At 68.4% G+C, this 19,450-nt stretch overlaps 1 protein-coding gene across 3 annotated transcripts; it reads left to right on the top strand.

The window, feature by feature from the left end:
- The first annotated feature begins 159 nt into the window (after positions 1-159).
- On the top strand, positions 160-19,448 carry SPTB (spectrin beta, erythrocytic). 3 transcript variants are annotated; one of them, XM_054828103.1, is made up of 37 exons: positions 160-178; positions 1,422-1,505; positions 4,890-5,087; positions 5,168-5,319; positions 5,524-5,697; positions 5,816-5,907; positions 5,989-6,069; positions 6,168-6,283; positions 6,487-6,599; positions 6,675-6,862; positions 6,945-7,062; positions 7,554-7,712; positions 7,788-8,090; positions 8,271-8,421; positions 8,513-9,380; positions 9,459-9,596; positions 9,679-10,438; positions 10,531-10,733; positions 10,818-10,908; positions 10,981-11,127; positions 11,252-11,515; positions 11,684-11,899; positions 11,986-12,075; positions 12,187-12,462; positions 13,248-13,378; positions 13,648-13,852; positions 13,939-14,313; positions 14,404-14,648; positions 14,726-14,864; positions 14,940-15,024; positions 15,128-15,324; positions 15,438-15,547; positions 15,908-15,983; positions 17,862-18,031; positions 18,113-18,286; positions 18,359-18,401; positions 18,877-19,448. In XM_054828103.1, exons 3-37 carry the CDS (start codon positions 4,940-4,942, stop codon positions 19,039-19,041), a joined length of 6,963 nt encoding a protein of 2,320 aa, XP_054684078.1. In that variant the 5' UTR covers positions 160-178; positions 1,422-1,505; positions 4,890-4,939; the 3' UTR covers positions 19,042-19,448. The 3 variants fall into 3 exon arrangements, with proteins under 3 accessions (XP_054684078.1, XP_054684080.1, XP_054684079.1); XM_054828104.1 differs by lacking the exons at positions 160-178; positions 1,422-1,505 and adding an exon at positions 4,723-4,745; XM_054828105.1 differs by lacking the exons at positions 160-178; positions 15,908-15,983; positions 17,862-18,031; ... (1 more) ...; positions 18,359-18,401; positions 18,877-19,448 and adding an exon at positions 16,021-16,188 and having other exon boundaries at positions 1,317-1,505.
- The last annotated feature ends 2 nt before the right edge of the window (positions 19,449-19,450 follow it).

Below are 19,450 nucleotides of genomic sequence, written 5' to 3'. Positions count from 1 at the left end.
GCGGAGTCACGGTGAGGCGGGTGCGGGCCGGGCTGTGCCCCCCCCCCCCCCCCAAACCGGAGCACCCCCTCCCGGGCTGGCCGCCGGCGAGGCTGCCTCGGGCGAGGCGGGATGGCCGGGACAGCAGCTGGGAGCCGGCCCCTGCGTTTCCCCGCGGGTGCAGCCCAGCGTTTGGGCGGTCAGTGCTGAGCTGGGGGAGGTCCTGAGGCTAGCTGGGGGCAAGCGGGGCTAATTGTGGGGGTGCCTGGGCTAGCTGGAGGCATCCAGGGCTAGCCAGGGGACACCTGGGGCTAGGTGGGGTACGCCTGAGCTAGTGGGGGGGGGGCACATGGCAGTGTCTGTGGAGTGCCTGTGGCTAGCTGGGGGACACCCAGGGCTAGCTTGGGGGGTGCCTGGGACTAGCTGAGGGACCCCCAGGGCTAGTCAGGGGTACTTGGGGAGAGCTGGGGGGCACCTGAGCTAGTGGGGTACAGGCAGGGCTACTTGGGGGACATCCAAGACTGGATGGAGGATGCCCAGGGCCAACTGAGGTGTACCCTGGACTAGCTGGGGGCATCCGGGACTAGTGGGGGGACACCTGAACTGCGGGGGGGGGGGCAGATGGCGGCATCTGCAGAGTCCTGGGACTAGCTGGGGGCCACCCAGGGCTAGCTGGGGGGTACCTGGGACTAGCTGATAGACCCCCAGGGCTAGCCAGGAGTGCCTGGGACTAGCCACGGGTACCTGGGGAGAGCTGGCGGACACCTGAGCAACATTTGAGCTAGTGGGGCACAGGCAGGGCTAGTGGGGGGCACACCTAAACCTGAGTGGGGGATGCCCGGGGCCAGCTGAGGTGCACCCTGGACTAGCCGGAGGGTGCCCGGGGCTGGCTGGGGGCATCCAGGACCAGCCAGAGGACATTCGGGGCTAGCTGGGGGTACTTGGGGCTAGCCAGAGGACATCCGGGGCTAGCTGGGAGCCACCTGAGCTTGCCGAGGGGGGGGGGGCAGATGGCAGCATCTGCAGAGTGCCTGGGGCTAGCTGGGGGCCACCCAGGGCTAGCTGGGGGCCGGGCGGAGGCTGGCTAGGGGGCCAGCCCGGGGGAGCAGCGGGGCCAGCCCGAGTGACCGGGAACCAGCGGGGGCTACCCAGAGCCTGGCTGGGGGTCTCGGGGGAGGGGGGGGGGGGGTAGGCAGCGGGACCGACCGGGGAGCCCCGCCCGTGGCAGCGGGTCGCTGCGCCGCTCCGCGCCCGGCAGGTGCCGGTGGCGGCGGCGGCCGGGGGGGGCCGCTGTGCTGCATTGCGGGGCGGGCGGCCCGTCCCCACCCGCCTCCGCCCGGCCCTCCCGGGGGGAGCGGGGCTATCTGGGCCGGGCAGCGCCGCTGGCCCCGGGCAGGAATGTCCCTGCGCGCCCGGATAATGTTATTTATATCGCAGCGCAGGGTGGCTCCGCTCTCCCCACCCCGCTCCGGTCCCGGCTCCGGCCCCGGGCCCGCCGCCGCTCGTCCGCCCGCCGCCCCGTGCAGGTGAGAGCCGCGGCCGCCCCGGGCAACGCCGCCCGGTACCGGGATGCGCCGCCCCCGGGGGAAGCGCGGGGGGAGGGGGGCACCGGGAGGCGCCGCTGCCCGGGGAGGAGTGGGGGGGGGGGGGGCACCGGGGCGCGCTGCCCGCCCCGGGGACACCGGGTTTGGGGTTCAGCCCCGAGCACCGGGAACGGTCCCGGGGGACTGCGGGCATGGAGCAAAGTTTGGCGGGGGCGCGGGGACCCCTCCGGGGGGGTTCAGCACCCCCTTTTCTCCCCGCGGCGGGGAGCCCGATGTCACCCCCCGTGTCCCCCGGGACTGCTGTCCCCGCGGGGGACGTGCGGCTGCCGGGAAGGACGGGGCGGACGAGCGGCGGTGACTTTCTGGGGACACCCTGGGGACGCGTTCCCTGGGGTGCCGACCCCGAGCGGGGTCCCCGCACCGGTCCTGGGCGCTCCCGGCATCACCGGGCATGTGCCTGCGGGACGTGGCGGGCGAGTCGGATCGGGAGGCGATGTGCAGTGGGTTTTGGCAGGGCACGTCACCCAGCCCGTTTCAACTACCAGTTTTTAGCAACTGGGGAAACTGGAGTTACTGGGAGGAGATTTCTGGCTGCTGTGCCCTTGGTCCCCCCTCGTCCCGGCACACCGGTGGAAGGATGCTCGTGGGCCAGGGGAACTCCTGCCTGCACCCCAGTAAGCTGGGGGACACCTGAGTCTGATTTCCCAGCTCCCCTTTCAGGGTGGCTTTTGCCTTTACAAATCTCCAGCTCCTGGAGTCAGGGGATTGTGGTGCTCTTCGCTCCGCTGGATTAAGCCAACGAGGAGCGTTTGAGGGGGTGGCAAGCAAAGGAGTTTCCTGCAGCCCTGGCGGGTGCCAGCATGGCCCCCTGAGGACTATTTTGCAGTTATCGGGTGTTTCTAGGGCCCTGGCTGGTGATTTTGGGGTGGGCAAGGAGGTACAGAGGGGCAGCTCCGAAGAAGGGAGCAGGGCTCGTCCCGTGCTGTGCGCAGGGGAGGCCTATTTATAGCCAAAAATGTCTGTGGAGTGTCAGCACGTGTGCGTGTCGCCGCTCGGTGCACTGGCGGGTTAGGTGACATGGGACAGTCCTGGCATGGCCGGCATCCGCACAGACTCCGGCCCTGGGGAAACCCAAACCTTCGCCCGCTGGGTGAGAGCGTGGCCGGGGAGCCGCAGCCGGAGCGGGGCATCGCCGGCCGGAGGAGCTGTGCCGTGCCGTGCCCAACAACCCCGTGCTGTGCCGAGCGGCCGTGTTGAGCAGGACCATCTGTTCCCGGCTCTGGCCGTGCGCCTGGGAGGCAGGCGGCTGTTGGGGGGCTGTGGGGATGCCCCCCAACTCCTGCCCCTTCCCAGTGGGGCTGGCTGCACCGGGAGCGTGGCTGACCGCTGGTTTGGTGGAGATGCAAAATAAAAGCGTTAATTGGTGAAAAGAAAGAGCTGAGGTGATGCCGGGCAGCGGGCACCCCAGGGACTCACCAGGCTGCAGGCGGAGGTGACGGGGCAGCTATTTTGGGGTGTCATTGGGGGACCTCAATGAGCTCTTGTGTGCTGGCAGCTGGTGTTTTGGCAGCACACCGTGGTGGTGAGGGCTGAGCCAGAGAAGAGGCTCAAGGGTGCCACGGGTGGCAGGCGCCAAACCGCTGCCCCGGCCACTCTCGGGGTGCAGGGGGGACGTCACCCACGCCCGGTGGGGGGACCTCGGCAGCGGCACGGTACCAGCCCCTCGCCGGGAAGTGCTGATTCACGGCGCCGAGCTGCCGGCCGGGGAAGGCGACGCTGTCCTGGCCCCGGCTGCAGGATGCTCGCGGCGGGGCCGGCACCCCGGCGCTCCCGTCTTTCCTCCGGCCGAGCGGGCGGCATGACAATCCCCGGGCGGCGGGTGCTGGCATGGCTCTGCCAGACGGGGCTGTTTGGAAGGAGCTGGTGCGGCAGAGGGAGATTTAAAGGATCGGCGAGCACCCGCGCTCGAAATGCATGCTGGCAGCTCCCTTGGGTCCCGCCGTGGCTCCCTTCAGTGCAATCTCCTCCTCCTCCTCCTCCTCCTCCTCGGATGCTCGCGGCCGTGGCCTCGCTGTTGTTGCGGTGGTGTGGGGGAGGCCCAGCCAGGGTCAAGGTCTCCCGCTGGGATGGCAGCGCTGGGCTGGAGCACGCCACAGAGTCCTCGCACAACTCTGCGCACCCAGCCCGTGCGCAGCACCCAGGCAGACCAACTGCGGTTCCTGTGGTGCTGGGGTGGGGGTCCCTAAATTTGGGCTTCCCCAGGGGTTTTCTGCTGCAGGACGGGAGACAGAGAGCACCGTGCCAGCGCAGAGCCGCAGCATGGAGGGCTGTGGGCCCCGCTCTTGCACGCTCCTGCATGCACTTGTGTGGCCTTGCACGCACTTGTGTGGCCTTGCACGCTTTCACACGCCTTCTTGCATGTATTCACGCATCCTTGTTTGCCCACGCACGCTACCGAATGTCCTTGCTCGCACATGCACGCTCATGCGTGCTTTTGCACGCTCCTTTCTGTCCTTGCACGTCCTGGCATGCTCTTGCGTGCAAGCCAGCTCCTGAGCCAAACCCCTGCCTGCGCGGCTGCGATTAGGGTGCAGAGATGGGGCCCAGCCCAGCCCTGCCGGCCCCGATAAAGCTCTCCCACCCACTGGCTGCCTCGGGGGTCCCTGGGGGCCGGGTGGCCAAGGGCTGTCGCGGCTCATGGGGACACCAGGGATTTGGGGGCGCCCGGGGTTTCCCCCAGCTGCGACCGCAGCCGAGGGTTCCCGGTGGCTCCGGGGTGCCGGGGGGGGGGGGTCCCAGCGAGGGTGCTGGCTATGGGGAGCCCCAGCCCGGCTCCCCGCACCCCTCGGGGGCCCCAGCAGCCTCCTCCCACCCAGCCCGGCCACCGACAGCTGCTCGCAGGCATTTTTAGATACCGGCCATGTCCTATCTGTGTCTCAAATGTCCCCGGGGGCAGGTGGCCCCCCCCGCCGGCAGCTGTCGCCCGCTTTCTGCCACGGGTGCCGGCAAAGCCCCTCCGCAGCGCAGGCGTCGGGGTGGGCGCAAGTAGCACCCGCTTCCCCGGGGGCACCCAAGGGTTGGGGGGACGCCCCTGGGGACCTGGCCCGGGATGCTGGGTGGGCAGGCAGGACTCGAGTGGGGAAGCACTGCCGTAAGTAGCCACCGGCACGGCTCGGCACAGCGTGTGCCGGCAGGGTGGGTCCCGGAGCGTGCAGCACCCAGGTACCCCCCAACACCTGGGTGGAGGCGAGGCTAAATCCCTCTGAGCAGCTTAACCAGCAGCTCTGAGCCGCAAATCCCCACGCGCGGCGGGGACGGCGAGCTGCCGCGGCGATGCCGATGCCCACGGCTCCCGCTCTCCCGCAGGGGCCTCTTGCCGGTAGCCGAAGGCCGCCCGGCCGGGGGACGCCGGGACCATGACCTCGGCGAACGACTACGAGCAGCTGGAGCTGCAGCAGCAGTACAGCCGCATCAATGTCCGCTGGGACGCCTCCGACGATGAGCTGGACAACGACAACAGCTCGGCGCGCCTCTTCGAGCGCTCCCGCATCAAAGCCCTGGCAGGTGAGGGACGGGTCTCGGGTCCCCTCGGTCCTCCTGGGTTGTCCCTGCCACCGGTGCCACCGTACCCGCTCTTGTTGCAGACGAGCGGGAAGCCGTACAGAAGAAAACCTTCACCAAGTGGGTGAATTCGCACTTGGCTCGTGTCACCTGCCGCATCTCAGACCTCTACATGGACCTCCGGGACGGGCGGGTGCTCATCAAGCTGCTGGAAGTGCTGTCAGGAGAGCTTCTGGTAGGACTCCCATCCAGCTGGAGACCCTGAGAGCTGAGCCATGCCATGCCATGCCAGCTCCGGTGCTCGACCAAGGCTGTTGACCTTGGCGCTGTCCAAGGCTCCACCAGGGTTGGGGTGGCAGTAGGGTCACGGGGGTGTCCCTGGGCAGGGGTGGGGGTGCCTGGCGTGGAGGGGAGGGTGCTGAGCACTGTCATGTCCCAGCCCAAGCCCACCAAGGGCCGGATGCGGATCCACTGCCTGGAGAACGTGGACAAGGCGCTGCAGTTCCTGAAGGAGCAGCGGGTGCACCTGGAGAACATGGGTTCCCACGACATTGTGGACGGCAACCACCGCCTCGTCCTCGGCCTCATCTGGACCATCATCCTCCGCTTCCAGGTGGGACTGGGTGGATGGGGCGCACCCTTCAGCTCGGCACCGAATGGCTTGTTCCCGAGCAGGAGCCCTCCTCTGTGGATGTCCTCCCTCAACCCCGGGATGTCCTTCTGTCCCCCAGATCCAGGACATCATCGTGCAGACGCAGGAGGGCCGGGAGACGCGCTCAGCCAGGGATGCGCTGCTGCTCTGGTGCCAGATGAAGACTGCGGGGTAGGTGGTGGGACCCGCACCCCACTGCGCCGGGGCCTGGGGATGCCCGGAGGGTGATGGTGATGCCCTGTCCCCATCCAGGTACCCCCACGTGAATGTCACCAACTTCACCTCGAGCTGGAAGGACGGGCTGGCTTTCAACGCCCTCATCCACAAGCACAGGTAGGCGGCATGGCGGTGGGCACTGGGAGATGCTGGGGTGGCAGTGGTGCTAGGGGATGTCCCACGGGTGTGTCACCACCTATGTCCTCTGTCCCCAGGCCCGAGCTGGTTGACTTCCAAAATCTGACCAAATCCAACGCCCGGCACAACCTGGAGCATGCATTCAGCGTGGCGGAGCGGCACCTGGGCATCACCCCGCTCCTCGACCCTGAAGGTGAGGCTGCCGCTGCTGATCCTCCTGCCTCAGTTTCCCCATTGCACCCTGGGATGTGCCCAGGCCCCACGGAGGGACAGAGAAGTTTCCACCTCGTGGAATGGGGGTCTGGGTGGGAGCAAGGGGGCACCTCGTGAGGCTGTGGTGGCCCATTGCCACTGGGGTGATGGTCAGGACTGATGCCTCTCGCTCACACCGGGCAGATGTGTTCACGGAGAACCCTGATGAGAAGTCCATCATCACCTATGTGGTGGCCTTCTACCACTACTTCTCCAAGATGAAGGTGCTGGAGGTGGAGGGCAGGCGTCTGGGCAAGGTAGGGGACGGTGTTGGGATGGGGGGTCGGTTCTAGTGAGCCGGACCCCCGTGCTCACCACCAGCCCCACCACAGGTCATCGAGCACGCCAAGGAGACGGAGCGGATGATCGAGGGCTATGGGGGGCTGGCCTCCGACCTGCTCACCTGGATCGAGCAGACCATCACCTTCCTCAACAGCCGCAGCTTCGCCAACTCGCTGGCCGGGGTGCAGCACCAGCTGCAAGCCTTCAGCACCTACCGTACTGTGGAGAAGCCCCCCAAGTAAGCGTCCCCAAGCCCCCGGTGCCCACGCAGTGATGGTGAGCACCCATGGGTGCCCCGGGCTGAGATCTCTCTGGGGCAGGTTTCAGGAGAAGGGCAACCTGGAGGTGCTGCTCTTCACCATCCAGTCGCGGATGCGAGCCAACAACCAGCGCGTCTACACCCCGCACGAGGGGCGCCTGGTCTCCGACATCAACCGGGTACGGAGCCTGTCCCGGCAGCTTGGCCATGTGCCATGCCGTGGGCAGCTCTTCCTTGTGTACCCCTGGGACTTTCCTCCCCAGGCTGTCCCAGGGCAGGTCAGGGATGTCCTGGGGCAGCTCGGATCCATCTCTTGGGGCAGTTCAGGTCCATCTCAAGGCAGATTGGGTCTGTTCTAGAGCGAGTTGGGTCCATCTCCTGGGGTAAGTTGGGTCTACCTCCTGGGGGCAGGTGGGGTCCATCCCAGAGCAGTTTGGGTCGATACTGGGATGGGTCCTAGGACAGGTTGTGTCCATGTCTGAAGGCAATTCAAATCCATCCTGGGACACATCGAGCCCATCCTGGGGCAGGTCAAGTCCATCCCAGGGCAGGCTGGGTTCCTCCAGCCACCCTCCCCTACCCATGAGGCACATTGGGGTTCACCAGCAGAACAAGACACAGAGAGGGGGGGACGTGGGTGCCACCCCCGTCCAGCACCGCCTTCCCCCAGGCCTGGGAGCAGCTGGAGAAAGCGGAACATGAGCGGGAGCTGGCGCTGCGTACCGAACTCATCCGGCAGGAGAAACTGGAGCAGCTGGCACGGCGCTTCGACCGCAAAGCGGCCATGCGGGAGGCCTGGCTGAGTGAGAACCAACGCCTGGTAGCCCAGGTGAGGTCGGGGACACCCACTCCAGGGACCGGGGTGCCTTGCCGAAACCTCACCGTGGGCTTTGTGCCGGGGCAGGACAACTTTGGCCATGACCTGCCAGCAGTGGAGGCAGCCAAGAAGAAGCATGAGGCCATTGAGACAGACACGGCCGCCTACAAAGAGCGGGTGCAGGCCATCGAGGCGGTGGCAAAGGAGCTGGAGGTGGAGGGCTACCACGACATCCAGCGCATCAACGGGCGCAAGGACAACATTCTGCGGCTCTGGGAGCAGCTCCTGGAGCTGCTGGCCGCCCGACGCCAACGCCTGGAGATGAACCTTGTCCTGCAGCACCTCTTCCAAGAGATGCTCCACAGCATTGACTGGATGGATGAGGTCAAGGTGAGCTGTGGGCGTTGGGTGCCACCATGACTTGGGTGCTTTGGTCCCACCGGGAAGAGCATTAGTGGGACCCCCTTGGAGAGGCAGATGAGATGCTGGGGTGCTGGCGGCAGCTTTTGGGTGGTGGTGGGTGCCCTCTGCCAGAACCAGTGGTGGGTGACGGCCAGGGCTCTCCTGCAGGTGCAGCTGGCATCACCCGAATCTGGGAAGCACCTTCTAGAGGCGGAGGAGCTGCTGCAGACCCACCGGATGCTGGAGGCTGACATGGCCCTGCAGGCGGAGAAGACGCGGGCCATCAGCGCCGCTGCCCTCCGTTTCGCCGATGCCGAGGGTAGGTGTGCCGGGATGCCTCGGGACCATGGCACGGCCAGGGGGAAGCCGGGACACCTCGCTGACGGGTGCTCGTGCTGCTCCCCGGCCAGGCTACCGTCCCTGCGACCCCAAAGTCATCCGGGACCGTGTGAGCCACCTGGAGCTGTGCCGGCGGGAGCTGCAGGCGCTGGTGGCCCGGAGGAGAGCCTTGCTGGAGCAATCCCGGTCCCTCTGGACCTGCCTGTGGGAGCTGGACGAGGCGGAGGGCTGGATCAAGGAGCAGGAGCAGCTCTACTCCTCCCTGGACTTTGGGAAGGACCTGCCAGGCGTGCTGCTGCTCCAGCGCCGACACGCTACCTTCGAGGCCGAGCTGCGGAGCCGGGGTGGCCGGCTGGAGCGGGCGCTGGCGGCGGGCGAGGGGCTGGCGGCGGCGGGCCAGGTGGCCGGTCGGCTACGGGAGCGGGGGGCGGCGGTGCGGGCGCTGTGGGCGCAGCTGGAGGAGCTGGCGGCTTTCCGCCGGCGTGGCTTGCGCGAGGCCGAGGGCTTCTTCCAGTTCCAGGCGGAGGCGGAGGAGCTGGCAGAAGGGCTGCGGGATGCTCGCCGGCGGGCGGCCGCCGAGGAGCTGGGCCAGGATGAATCCCGCACCCGCGCCTTGCTGCGGCAGCACCAGGAGCTGCTGGAGGAGATGGCGGCCGCCCAGGAGCAGCTGGACGGGCTGGCCCGGCAAGCTGAGGGCTTCCCCCCGGAGCTGCGAGCTGGCCCAGAGGCACAGAACCAGCTGGTGGCCCTGCGGGAGCTGCACGCCGAGGTGGCCGCCCTGGCCGAGCGACGGGGCCGCCAGCTGCAGGACGCCCTCGACCTCTACACCGTTTTTGGGGAGAGTGACGCCTGCCACCTCTGGATGGGGGCCAAGGAAACCTGGCTGGGGCAGCCGGAGGTCCCTCAGGCGCTGGAGGACCTGGACGTGGCACAGCACAGGTAGGGGCTCCCGCAGCGGCGGTGCTGCCGTGCCGTGTCCCGAGGTGTGGCCCGTTCTCAGCCCTGGCTTTCCCGCAGGCTGGACGGGCTGGAGCAGGAGATGGTCGCCGTGGCTTCCCAGATCGCCACCGTCAACCATGCAGCCGATGGCCTGCTGGCGAGCGGGCACCCCCGCAGCCCCCAGGTCCGGCAGTGCCGGGAGCAGCTCAATGAGAGGTACGGTGACGGGTGACACCGAGGCGGTCAGGCCAGTCCCCGCCGGCCGCGTCCCTCGCCGTCACCCGCCTCTGCCCTGCAGGTGGGACCGGTTCAGGGAGCTGGTGGCCGAGCGTCGCCGGGCGGTGGACTCGGCTCTGCGCCTCCTCAACTACCGCCTGGAGTGCGAGGAGACCCGGCAATGGCTGCAGAGCAAAGCCCAGGCGGTCAAGGCCACCGCTGAGCTCGGCAGGGACCTGGCCGGCGTCTTGGCCACCCAACGCAAGCTCTACGGCATCGAGCGGGAGCTGGCGGTCGCCGAGGACCGCCTGGCCGCCCTGCGCTCCCAGTCTGACCGCTTGGCCAAGGAACGGCCTGAGGTGGCCGGGGAGGCGGTCGAGCGGCTGTCGGCGGCGGCAGCCGCCTGGGAGGAGCTGCAAGAGGCTCTGGGGGAGCGAGCGGCCTCCCTGGGGGAAGCCGGGCAGCTCCGGCGCTTCCTGCAGGACCTGGATGACTTCCAGGCATGGCTCTTCGGGGCTCAGAAAGCCGTGGCGGCCGCTGACGAGATGCCCGCTTCTTTGGCTGAGGCGGAGGAGCTGCTACGGCAGCACGAGGCCGCCCGGCGGGACGCGGAAGGGCACGCGGACGCCTTCGCCGCCTTGGTGGAGGCGGGGGAGCGGGTGGTGGGGGAGCAGACGGACCCCCAGTACGAGGGGCTGCGGCAGCGCCTGCGCGGCGTGGAGGCCGGCTGGGCCGCCCTGGGTAGGATAGCGGACGCCCAGCACCGCTTCCTCGCCCAGTGCTACGGCTTCCAGGAGTTCCTCCGCGACACCAAGCAAGCGGAGATCCTCCTCACCAACCAGGTGGGTGCCCGAAGGGGGGGCCTGGGAGGGGTTCCCGGATCATGGGCACCCCGAAAAGGTGCTGACCCCCTGCCATGCCCCCCCCCCCCCAGGAGTACACGCTGGCACACCTGGAGCTGCCCACCACACTGGAGGGCTCGTCCGCCGCCCTGCGCCGCTTCCAGGACTTCCACGCCAGCATGCAGAGCACTGCCGAGAAGGTCCCTGAGGTGGTGGCCAGCGGCACCAAGCTGGTGGCCGAGGGGAACATCTTTGCCGAGAAGATCACCGAGAAGTGCCAGACCCTCCAGGACCGGTGAGTCCGGCAAGCGGCGGGCGGGCAGGCGGGCAGCGTGTGGGCAGCAGGGCTGATGCTGCCCATCTCTGGTCGCCCTGCCAGGCACGCGGCCGTCGTGGCCAAGGCGGAGGAGGCGGCGGGTTTGCTGCAGGACAACCACGAGCTGCAGACCTTCCTGCAGAGCTGCCGGGAGGTAGGCACGCGGCACGGCCGGTGGCACCGGGGGGGTCCCCGCCAGCCGAGCCCTGACACCCTTTGCTCGCAGCTCGATGCCTGGGTGGAGGAGAAGATGCTGACGGCCCAGGACACCTCCTACGGCGAAGCCCGCGGCCTCCACAGCAAATGGCAGAAGCACCAGGCGTTCATGGCCGAGCTGGCACCCAACCAGGGCTGGCTGGAGAAGATTGAGACGGTGGGTGCCGGCACTGGTGCCTGGGAGCCTCACCGCCCCCCCACTTCCCGGTTGGGTGGGAGGTCCCCGTGCAGGCGTGGAGCCGCGCCGCGGCGGCCGCCAACCTCTCGGGTGTTGCTGGCAGGAGGGGAAGGAGCTGGCGAGCCGCAAGCCGCAGTACGGCGAGGTGGTGGTGCGGCGGCTGGCCGAGCTGCGCGGGCGGTGGGACAGGCTGCGCGATGCCGCCGAGGAGAAGGGCCGGCGGCTCTTTGAGGCCGACCGCTCGGCGCTGTACGCCCGGAGCTACGGGGAGCTGGAGAGCTGGCTGGGACGGGCGGAGGAGGAGCTGCGTGCCGCTGAGCAGGCCAAGGACCTCACCGCCACCAACCTGCTGCTGAAGAGGCTGACGGTGGGTGATGGCGCTGCCGGCTGGGGAGGTGGAAGGGTGTTGGCACCTCGTCCTTTCCTTTGGGGTGGGGGGTCCGAGGTGCCGGGTCATGGCCCTGCATGGGGCTGGTCAGTGCCTTGGGGGTCCCCAGCCCAGATCTGTCCCCCCCACACGGCTTTGCCCCGCCAGAGGCTGGAAGAGCAAGTGGGAGCACGGATGAAGGAGCTGGAGGAGCTAGGGTGGCAGGGACCCCCCCCTGCCGGGGATGTGCCGGACACCGACGGACATGAGCAGAGGCTCCGGCAGCGGTTCCTCGACTTGCTGGAGCCGCTGGAGAGGAAGAGGAAGGAGCTGGAGACCGCCAAGGCCATGTACCAGCTCGGGAGGGATCTGGAGGATGAGATGGTGAGCGTCCTAGCCACGGTGGGGTCCAACGTGCTGGGGGCACCCATGGGTGCTGTGTGGTGCTCAGTGGGTGCTCTCGCCCACAGATGTGGGTGCAGGAGCGGCTGCCCCTGGTGAGGTCGACAGAGCACGGCACCGACCTGCCGAGCGTGCAGCGCCTGGCCAAGAGGAACGAGGTGAGCCTGGGCGCAGCGGTGGCACCCACCACCCCGGCCGGTCTCTTGGGGCCACCCATCCCATCCTACCCCATGGGCGAGCCCCGCCGTGACCGCCCACCCTGCCGGCAGACGCTGCAGAAGGAGCTGGCGGGCCATGCCCCCCGCCTGGCCGAGGTGCTGAGCCGGGGCGAGGCGGCGGTGAGCGGCGAGGAGCTGAGCCCGGAGCTGGAGGCGCGGGCGCGGGAGCTGCGGGGGCTGTGGGAGACGCTGCAGGCGGAGGCGGCCGCCCGGCACCGGCGCCTGCAGGAGGCCGGTGAAGCTCAGCAGTACTACCTGGACGCCGGCGAGGCCGAGGCCTGGGTCAGCGAGCAGGAGCTCTTCATGGGAGCCGAGGAGAAGCCGAAGGTGAGGGGTGGCTCTGCGTGATGCCCCGCATCTCGCGGGGGCTCTGTGCCGTGCTCTGCCGTGCTGGGACGTCCTGTGTCAACCCGGGCTGTGCCATGCTGTGCTGTTCAACGCCGTCCTGTACCGTCCTGTGTCGTGCCGTTACATGCCATGCCGTGCCGTTACATGCCATGCCGTGCCGTTACATGCCATGCCGTGCCGTTACGTGCCATGCCGTGCCGTTACGTGCCATGCCGTGCTGTTACGTGCCATGCCGTGCCGTTACGTGCCATGCCGTGCCGTTACCTGCCGTCCTGTGGCATGTCATGCCGTGCTATTACATGCCACGTCACACCGTGCTATAACACACTGTCCGTCCCACGCCACGTTGTGTCATTGCATGCCATGCCGTTACACGCCATCCCACGCTATGTTATGCCGTGCCGTTACGTGCCACGCCACCCCATGCCATGCCGTTATAGGTCATCCCACGCCGTGCCTTGTCGTTACGTGGCACACTGTGCCGTTACAGGACATCCTCTGCTTGGCGACGGCAATCCGTCCCACGCTATGCCATTACGCGCCGTCCCGTGCTGTGCCAAGCCGTGCCATTCGCACACCACCCCGTGTCATGCTATGTGTGCCACACCGTGCCATGCCGTGCCCCGCTGAGCTCACCGTTGCTCACCCTGCCGCACCGCGCGGAGGCAGGACGTGCCCACAGGGTGGGCGCCGGGGCTGGACCCCGGTCCCCGTCCCACGGCCGTGCTGGGTGCTGACGGGCGCTGGTGTCTGCCGTGGCGCAGGACGAGGAGAGCGGCTTGGTGATGCTGAAGAGACACGTCCGGCAGCAGCGGTCCATCGAGGACTACGGCCAGACCATCAAGGAGCTGGCAGGGAGGGCTCAGCAGCTGCTCTCCGCCGGCCACCCTGAGGGGTAGGTGCCACCGCCGCGCGTCCCCTGTCCCTTGGGACAGCCCTGTGCCCTCAGCGCCGGGGTGGGTGGTTTGGCCGGAGCTCCGGTGGCGTTGGCTGCCCCGGCTGGGTGGCATTGTCCCGGCTACATCGGGGAAGTGGTGACAGAGGGACGCGGGGAGCACGGAGTGGGTCCCTCCCCAAAAAACCCCCCAAGCTGGCAACACGGATGAGTCGGGGGCATCTTTTCCCGGGTGAGAACTGGGGTGTCTGTGTGCCGGGGCCGCGCAGGGAGCAGATCATCCGGCTGCAGGGCCAGGTGGACAAGCACTACGCGGGGCTGAAGGAGGCGGCCGAGGAGCGCCGCCGGCGCCTGGAGAACATGTCCCACCTCTTCCAGCTGAAGCGGGAGGTGGATGACCTGGAGCAGTGGATCGCCGAGCGCGACGTGGTCGCCTCCTCCCAGGAGATGGGGCAGGACCTGGACCACGTCACGGTGAGGGCGCCGGTGCCAAGGCGGGCACGATTGTGCCGGTGTCCGGTTTTGGGGGTGTAAACTTGACTCTTCTCTCCCCCGTGTAGCTCTTGCGGGAGAAGTTTCGGGAGTTTGCGCGGGAGACGGGCAACGTGGGGCAGGAACGCGTGGACCGGGTGAACCTGGCCATCGAGGACCTCATTGACGCAGGGCACGCTGAGGCGGCCACCATGGCCGAGTGGAAGGACGGGCTGAACGAGAGCTGGGCTGACCTCCTGGAGCTGATCGACACCCGCATGCAGCTCCTCGCCGCCTCCCACGACCTGCACAAATACTTCTACGACGGCGCCGAGCTGCTGGCCCTCATCACCGCCCGGCGCCAGGAGCTGCCCCAGGACCTGGGCGAGGACGCCGGCACGGTGGAGGCTTTCCACCGCATGCACAGCGCCTTCGAGCGTGACCTCCAGCTCCTGGAGGCGCAGGTGAGGCTGCACCCCGGAGCCGGCGGGGATGCCTGGCACTGCCGCTGCCAGCGCTCAGCATCCCGCACGCTCTCTTGTTCCACCGGGCAGGTGCAGCAGTTTCGGGAGACGGCAGCACGCCTGCAGACCGCCTACGCCGGGAAGGCGGCGGCCGGCATCCAGGAACAGGAGCAGGAGGTGGCGCGAGCCCTGCGGGCGCTGCTGGAGGCGTGCAGCGGGCGCCGGGCCCGGCTGGTGGACACGGCCGACAAGCATCGCTTCTTCGGCATGGCGCGGGACCTGCTCTCCTGGATGGAGAGCACCATCCGGCAGATCGAGACGCAGGAGAAACCCAGGTACGACTGCACCCAGCGCTGTTTGCTGGGACCCGGCACCGATGCCACCACCGACGCCGGCACCTCTCTGTTTCCAGGGACGTCTCCTCGGTGGAGCTTCTCATGAAATACCACCAGGGCATCAGGGCCGAGGTGGACGCCCGGAGCAAGAGCTTCACCACCTGCGTCGAGCTGGGCAAGAAGCTGCTGCAGCGCAAGCACCAGGACTCACCCGAGGTGAGGGCGGCCGGGGCTGGGGGAGCGGCGGGGATGGTGCCACCGGGGCCACCCCATGACGGTGTCCCCTCGCAGATCAAGGAGAAGCTGGTGGAGCTGGTGGAGAAGAGGAAGGCCATGATGGAAATGTGGGAGCAGCGCTGGGACCGGCTGCGGCTGCGTGAGTGCGCTGGCGGTGCCGGGGAGGACCGTGGCTCGGCGGGGGCAGGGGACACATGGGCAGTGGTGGCAGGGGGCTGAGCGCTGCCTGTCCCTGCCTGCAGTGCTGGAGGTGTGCCAGTTCTCCCGGGACGCCTCGGTGGCCGAGTCGTGGCTCATGGCGCAGGAGCCCTACCTGGCCAGCAGCGACTACGGGCAGACGGTGGACGCGGTGGAGAAGCTGCTCAAGCGGCACGAGGCTTTCGAGAAGTCCTCGGCCACCTGGGAGGAGCGCATCGCCGCCCTGAGGAAGCTGACGACGGTGAGGAAATCTCGGGATGGGGCACGGCCGGTCCTGCCTCACCTCTGCCTGCCCTGCCTCAGTTTCCCCACCCCATGCCAGCCCCTAAACGCCTTTGCTTCCTTCCCCGGCAGCTGGAGCTCCTGGGCGGGCGGACGCTGCGCGGGGGGCTGACACGGGACGAAGCGATGCGTGCCGACGCTCCCGACTACCGCCTGGATCTGGACGGGGAGCTGGAGGCCGGGTAAGAGACACCAGCACCGTCCCCAGGCGGCTGCGGCAGCATCTCGGGCAGGGGGCAGTCCTCAGCACCCGCCTGGCACACGAGCATCACTTCCAGCATCCCTCTTCTCAAAGCGTTAAGGGGTTTTTTAGCGATTTGCCCTTTCGGAGCAGTAAATGGATGCGGGCAAAGAGGAGAGGTGAAGGTGGAGCCCTGCCGTGCCGGGGCTTTCGTCCCTCTGCGGGGGGACAGGAGAGCAGCAGCCAGTCCCAGGTCCCTGCGGGACCATGGCTGCGTTTCCCCAGCGAGCTGGCTGGGATGGGAATTTTGGGGGTGCCCCGCTCTGCCGGGGATGCTGAGCGGGCTGCCTCCCTGCCGCAGGTCCGAGGAGGAGGAGAAGAGGAAGGGCGTGAGCATGCAGGACACCTCTCTGCCTGCCACCGATGGACCAGAGCTGGTCAGTTCTTGAGTTTGGCTTTCTCCTTCCCTGGCAGCAAAAAAGGCGTCCCCGCATGTCCCACAGGCTCCTGGCAGACCCCGCGACCGTGACCGTGGCGTGCCGACGGCTCCCCGCACCCCCAGCCCTTGCCTTGTTCCTTGCCTTGAGTTGAATAAATGCGAAGTGACCCCCAAAAAGGCCGGGCGGGCACGCGGGTGCTGCACCTTCCCCTTCTCCCTGGCTCCTGGGGCGGTCGGGTGTCCCTGCAGTGGCTCGGAGCACCCCACTCCCCGTCACCAGGCTCGGGCCAGCTGGCGGAAGCTGGCACCCATGGGTGCACGGGTGTCTCTGGGATCGGGGCAGTAGCCAGAGCTGGAGTGTCTGCCCTGGGGTGGGGTGATACCGGCCGCCATCCTCTGCTGTCGGCGAGGCTGCGTGTGTCCCAAGAGAAACCCACGGGGACCCCGCACGGCCACGTGGCGCCCGGCTTTTCGAGCACCCAGCCCTGGGAGCGCGGGGTCGGCTCTGCCCCGGCACGGAGGGGACATTGGGCGGAGCTGCCCACGGACACACGGCAACGGTGCTCCTGGCTGGCCGTGCCCACGTCAGCCACACAGCACGCGGCCCTTGGGGCGTCACCATCCCTTGGGCATCGTCACCCCATGGGGTGTCACCCTGTGAGGCATCGTCACCCCAAGAGACATCATCACTGTGTGGAGCATCGTCACCCTGCAAGACATCGTCACCCCTCGAGGCGTCACCCTGCAAGGCACGGTCACCCTGGGGACATCGCCACCCCGGGGACATCGTCACCCCATGTGCCAGTCACCTTGTGCTCGCTGCCAACCTCTCTGCTCCTCCTGCCTGCCCTGCCTCCTCGGGGACGGGATTGCTCTCTGGCTGCTCTGCCTGCTTGGGGACAGGAACCCTTTCTGCCTCTTCTGCCTGCCGGGGGACACGGGCATCTTCTGCCTCTTTGGGGACAAGATCACTTTCGCCTGCCTGGGGACAGGATCCCTGAGTACCTGCTTGGGGACAGGATCACTTCGGCCTGCTTGGGGACACGGGCATCTTCTGGCTCCTCAGGGACAGGGTCCCCCTCTGCCTGCTTGGGGACACGGCCGCTTTCGCCTGCTTGGGGACAGGAGTCCCTTCTGTCTGCTTGGGGACAAGACTGCTGCCTGCCCGCTGGGGTCACAAGCCTGCTCGGAGACACGGTCCCCTCCTGGTCCTCTCGGTGGGACACACCACGGGACCTCGACGTGCCCCCCGTGGTGCCGGCAGACGCAGCCGTGCGGGGCTGGGGCTGTCCCCGGATGCAGAAGGAGGGGACGGGCACCCCGGCATGGCCGTGCCCCGGCCCTGCACCCCCCCCAGCCGAGCCCCTCCTGTGGCACCCGCCTGCTGCCCCCCACGAGGGCGTCCCATCCGCCGAGGCCACAGCCCCTAATCAGACCCCATCTGCCCCCCGGCCACCCCCCGCCGTCCCCAAGCCCCCTGGGTGGGGGACACCACCAGGGTGGCTCCCAGGGCTGCCTGCCCAGCTCAGCTCAACCCCGTCACCCCAAATCGGGGCGGGGGGGCCGGTCAGCACCGCACTGACCCCGGGGTGCTGGTCCCAGCGCTGGACCATGGCCCAGCTGCTCTCTGGGGTCCTCCCAGTAGCCACCGCCTCCTGTGTGCCGGAGCTGGTGGGGTCGTTGGCACCTAGAGCCGGGGGTGACCCACCCCCGGTTGGCACCCACCGGCTTGGGGACCGTGAGTCCCCGCTGGGGTCACAGACCCAAGGTGCGGGGTGCCACCGTGGCGCGGACAGGAGGGGACGGGACCCCAGGATGTGGTTTTTGGCGGCGGGCGGCGACACCGCGGCATAACGGGGCTGTTGCTTTGCGGCAGCCGTCGCAGATGACGGGCGATGAGGAGCCGGCGTCGCCGAGCCCACGGCCGCTGCGGGAGGAGCCGGAGGAGCCGGCCACGCTGCCGGCCCGCGTCTGTAGCGTCCAGCTGGAGGGCTACCTCGGCCGCAAGCACGACCTGGAGGCAGCCACCAAACGGGCGTCCAACCGGTAGGCACGGCGGCAGTGGCGATGGCGGCAGTGCCGGGTGGCGTTGGCGTGCGCTGGGCTGACGGCGCGGTGTGGCGGCAGGTCGTGGAGCACGCGGTACTGCGTGCTGCGGGGCGGCCAGCTCGCCTTCTTCAAGGACGCCAAGAGCCGGGCGCTGGGGCTGCCCTGCCACGGCGAGGAGCCCCTGGGGCTGCGGGACGCCCTCTGCGAGGTGGCCGCCGGCTACAAGAAGAAGAAGCACGTCTTCAAACTCAGGTAAGGCCGCGGCGCGGCGCGGTACGGCGCGGGGTGACGCGTGCCTCGCTGGCATCTGCGCTCTGTCCCCAGGCTCAGCAACGGCAGCGAGTGGCTCTTCCACGGCAAGGATGAGGTGAGGGGCGTCCCGGGGGACCCAGGGTGGCTGGCGGTGCCCCGGGGGGGACACGGTGGGGCTGGGGATGCCCAAGGGGGACACAGGGTGGCCAGTGGTACCCAGGAGGACAGAGGGTGGCTGGCAGTTCCCAGGGGACACAGCGGGGACTAGCAGTGCCCGAGGGGGACGCAGGGGGTCCAGGAGTACCCACGGGGTGGCTGGCAGCACCCAAGGGTGCCAGTGGGACACAGGGTGGCTAGAGCCGCCCGGGGGGATAGAGGGGCGCCCAGGGGCACACGGGGTGGCCAGAGATGTCCAGGGGGACAGAGCGGGGCTGGTGGTTCCCAGGGGACACGGCGGGGGACAGGCGATGCCCAGGGGCACATGGGTGCCTGGGGAAGATGTGGGGCAGCTGCCATCACCCATGGGCACAGGGGGTGGCCGGGAAGGTGATGGGGGGGGGGGGGGTGCTGAGCTGGTGCTGTGCCCGCAGGAGGAGCTGCAGGCCTGGCTGCAGGGGCTGAGCACCGCCATAACCGAGTGCCGGAGCAGCCGGGGGAAGGCGCAGAGCCTGCCCCTGCCCGCAGCCCCCCCCGAGCACCCCCTGCCCCGCAAGGACAAGGAGAAACGGTTCAGCTTCTTTCCAAAAAAGAAATAACCGCCCCGGGGGGGGGACACACGACACCCTGCACCCCGGGGACCCGTCGTGCCGGCGGTGTTCACGGCCACGCGTGCATCGGGACCCGCGTGTGCGCGTACCTATAGGTACAGCCGGGGCCGTAGGGGCGGCTGCCAGGCTTCGCGCGTGTGCGGGAGCCGTACAGCCCGCGTACGGGCACGCGTGGGCGCACCCCTCACCGCTGCGAGTGCACACGTGGGCGCACATCTATGTATACGTATAGCGGCACATATACGAGCGTGCACACCCCGTGTGCGTTGAACACGTGCCTGTGTGCACATGTGTATATATATATATTTGTATTTATATATATACATACATTTCCATGCTTAAGGGTATGCACACACCTAGGTGGAGGTGAGCACAGATCTATACATACATCCCTGTG

The sequence above is a fragment of the Grus americana genome, chromosome 5 (assembly GCF_028858705.1).
Source record: "Grus americana isolate bGruAme1 chromosome 5, bGruAme1.mat, whole genome shotgun sequence".
NCBI lineage: Eukaryota > Metazoa > Chordata > Aves > Gruiformes > Gruidae > Grus > Grus americana.
This window is presented reverse-complemented; position numbering and strand designations above follow the sequence as displayed.

Coding starts and splice junctions, on each gene's coding strand:
- SPTB (XM_054828103.1), top strand. CDS start 4,940: ATGACCTCGGCGAACGACTACGAGCAGCTGGAGCTGCAGCAGCAGTAC. Junction 12,076..12,186: donor GCCTGGCCAAGAGGAACGAG/GTGAGCCTGGGC, acceptor CCCTGCCGGCAG/ACGCTGCAGAAGGAGCTGGC. Junction 12,463..13,247: donor GAGCCGAGGAGAAGCCGAAG/GTGAGGGGTGGC, acceptor GCCGTGGCGCAG/GACGAGGAGAGCGGCTTGGT.